The 3247-nt window shown below is 34.2% G+C and overlaps 1 protein-coding gene across 1 annotated transcript; it reads right to left on the reverse strand.

Annotated features, from left to right (window-relative positions):
* Positions 1–1722: 1722 nt before the first annotated feature.
* LOC101956545 (olfactory receptor 6C2) lies at positions 1723–2661 on the reverse strand. The gene has a single exon (XM_078052387.1). The coding sequence runs from the start codon at positions 2659–2661 to the stop codon at positions 1723–1725; it is 939 nt and encodes a 312-aa protein (XP_077908513.1).
* Between the last annotated feature and the right edge of the window lie 586 nt (positions 2662–3247).

Genomic DNA, 3247 nt, shown 5'->3' on the forward strand with positions numbered 1-3247 from the left:
ATTGATAGACTTTTAGCCTAACTAAGTAAAAGAAAGAGAGAGATGCGATAACATGACAGATGAAAGAGAAGCAATTAGAGATGAAAAAGGACATATCACCACAGACATCAGTGAAATCCAGAGGCTCATTAGATACTATTTTGAAAAGTTCTGGGGGCATAAATATTTAGTATTATGGTATATTCTTGTTGGGTTTCTTCCTTTATAGTGTGAAGGGAAACTTTTTGTCTCTTCTCATTAATTTCAGCTTGAAATCTGCTTTGTTGGCTATTAGAGAAGCTACTTCTGCTTGCTTTCAATCTCCATTTCCAAGGAATATAATTTTCTGTTCTTTTACTTTAGCCTGAGGATGTCTTTGCCTCAGAGGTGTGCCTCTTGACAGCAATAAATTGTTGGGATTGTCTTTCCTTTTTTCTTTCAATGGTGAGTATATTGTTAATAGCTCCAACTAGTTAAATTAGTTCTCCAATTTTTGAGTATTTTCTTTATTGTTCCCTAGATCTTACTTCTAATCTATTTTAACATTTGTATCTCCTAGTTTTTTTCCTATTTTTCTCACATTATATCCTTTATATAGTTATAAAAACTTTTAACCCATTTGTGGTGGTGCACGCCTGTAATTCCAGTGGCTGGGGAGGGTGATCCAGGAGGATAGTGAGTTCAAAACCAGCCTTAGCAAAAGTGAGGTGCTAAGCAACTTGTGAGACCCTGTATCTAGATAAAATACAAAATAGGGCTGAGGAGGTGTTTCAGTGGTCAAGTGCCCCTGAATTCAATCCTTAGTATACCCTCCACTCGGGAAAATACACACACACACACACACACACACACACACACACATCCCTTTATATATATATATATATATATATATATATATATATATATATATATATCTATATCACACACACATCCCTTATATATATATATATATATATATATATATATATATATATATATATATATATAGTGTGTGTGTGTGTTGATTTAACAAGTTTTCCTATTTGTGGGAACTTAAAGTTTGGTGTCCCAATTACCTTTTATGCAACTATTGTGTATTAGTAACCCATAATAGGTTATTTTATGTTTATATTGCTTTAAATTAAGTATTTATCTTTTAAGTGATATTGCTCTTTTATATAAGGAAATATCAAGTAAATCTTGTCAGTAATTATAATGATATCTCTACTTCTTTAATTCTGATTGATCATAAACTACTGTAGACATCTTTTTTCCTAATTAGTTTAATGGACCTGGAATGTCTTATTTGGTTTATTATTTTCAGCATGTCTCTGCTATTTTTTTTTGTCATTGTTACTTTTTTGATGGTTGCATTTGTGTTGTTCATTTTGTGACTTTTATTACAGAAAGAAAGTGACTAGCACAATTGCCATATAATTTAACCCATAGAAAATTTATACAAATTTTAAATATTACTTTCCTTCCCTAGAGAAATGTTATTTCCTGTACTTCCCTACCTTATAAGTGGAGAAAAACAGAATTTCTTGGAAATTATATATTTCAATTTCACAATAAAGGAAAACAAGATGTGTGAATTTGATTTGAAGTTATAAAGAGTTTAATAAAGGTGTGGTCAGTATGAAATATTAAATATTATTGAGAAGGCTAATCTGACTGAAATGTACAAGGAAACCATGAAGTAAGTGAGAAACAGCAGTAAAACAGTCACAGAATGTTTTATTTTCCTTTGATTCATCTAAACTTCTACTTCTTTGAGAGAAACACAATCTTCTTTATGGAGTCATTGAAAGCGAGTTTCACTTGCTTGTTCCTCAAGGTGTAAATGAAAGGGTTCAGCAAGGGCGCTACAGAAGAGGTGAGAACTGAAACTCCTTTATTTATGGACACCTCTTCCTTTGCTGATGGCTTGATGTAGATGAAGATGCAGCTTCCATAGGTGATGGAAACCACAATCATGTGGGAGGAGCAGGTGGAAAAGGCCTTTTTCCTTTGCTGAACAGAGGGGAATCTCAGAATGGTCCTGATGATGGACGTGTAGGACAGAACCACACAGACCAGGGTAATAATGAGCCCAAATACAGCCACAATGATAACCATCTGTTCTAATATCCATGTGTCTGAGCAGGAGATCTTTAGGAGGGGACTTGCATCACAGCTGAAATGATCAATGGCATTAGAATCACAGAATTCAAGCTGGAGGCCTAAGCTAAGGGGTGGGACAATAATCATCAAGCCAGCTACCCAGCAGGAGAGGACTAATAAGGTGCACACTCTGTTGTTCATGATGGTCATGTAATGAAGAGGTTTACAGATGGCCACATAGCGATCATAGGACATGGCTGCCAGGAGAAAAAATTCTGTTGCTCCAAAGAGAAAAACAAAAAATATTTGAGTTGCACAAGCATTGTAGCTAACAGTATTGTCTCCAGTTGATAAACTGTACAGGAATCGAGGGATACAGACAGTAGTAAATGAAACTTCTAGGAAGGAAAAGTTTCTGAGGAAGAAGTACATAGGTGTCTTAAGATGAGGATCCACCAGTGTGAGGGTGATAATAGTCAAGTTCCCTGTTACACTCAACATGTAGGTGAGCAACAGAAAGATGAAAAGCAGAACTTTCAGTTTTGGGTCATCTGTCAGTCCCAGCAGGATGAAAGTGGTTATTGCTGTGTGGTTCCTCATCATAGAACTTTGACCTAAACTTTGTGTAAAAAAAATAAAAAATTTATGAAGAAACAGACATTTAAGTTCTATAGCAAAAGACTGTGCATATAGAAGCCAAGAAAATCAGCCTGTTTATTTTCTTTTTTCACATCATAATTAATGTTTTTACTAATCCAATAGCCTTCCTGAATTATATGTGTATGAGCAGTGGAGATTTCCTTAAGGATTCACATCATGGTAAAACATTCACAATTTTCTTTTATCATTTGTTCCTATAGAATTTACATATGTGGTTTATTTGTCACAAACAAATTATTACATGGACTAGATTTCCAGATGTGTACAGAAAGATGTTATTTCATGGGAGGCTAATAGTTCTTTGTCCAAGCAAACTCTGGATACAGGGCATATCTTGGTAACTAAGAGGATGGATTCTTTTCACTGTTATTATCTGGGGATTGTTTTAAGGATAAGATATATTTCTTCTGAAAAACAAACAAATGATAATGACAACAACAGGATTCCTTATAGTGGAAATTCTAAAACATATGGATGGTTTGATATAAAACTAATTTACATAGTCTGCAAGGAAATGTCCAAGATA

This window comes from Ictidomys tridecemlineatus, chromosome 6, assembly GCF_052094955.1.
Source record: "Ictidomys tridecemlineatus isolate mIctTri1 chromosome 6, mIctTri1.hap1, whole genome shotgun sequence".
Classification (NCBI taxonomy): Eukaryota; Metazoa; Chordata; class Mammalia; order Rodentia; family Sciuridae; genus Ictidomys; species Ictidomys tridecemlineatus.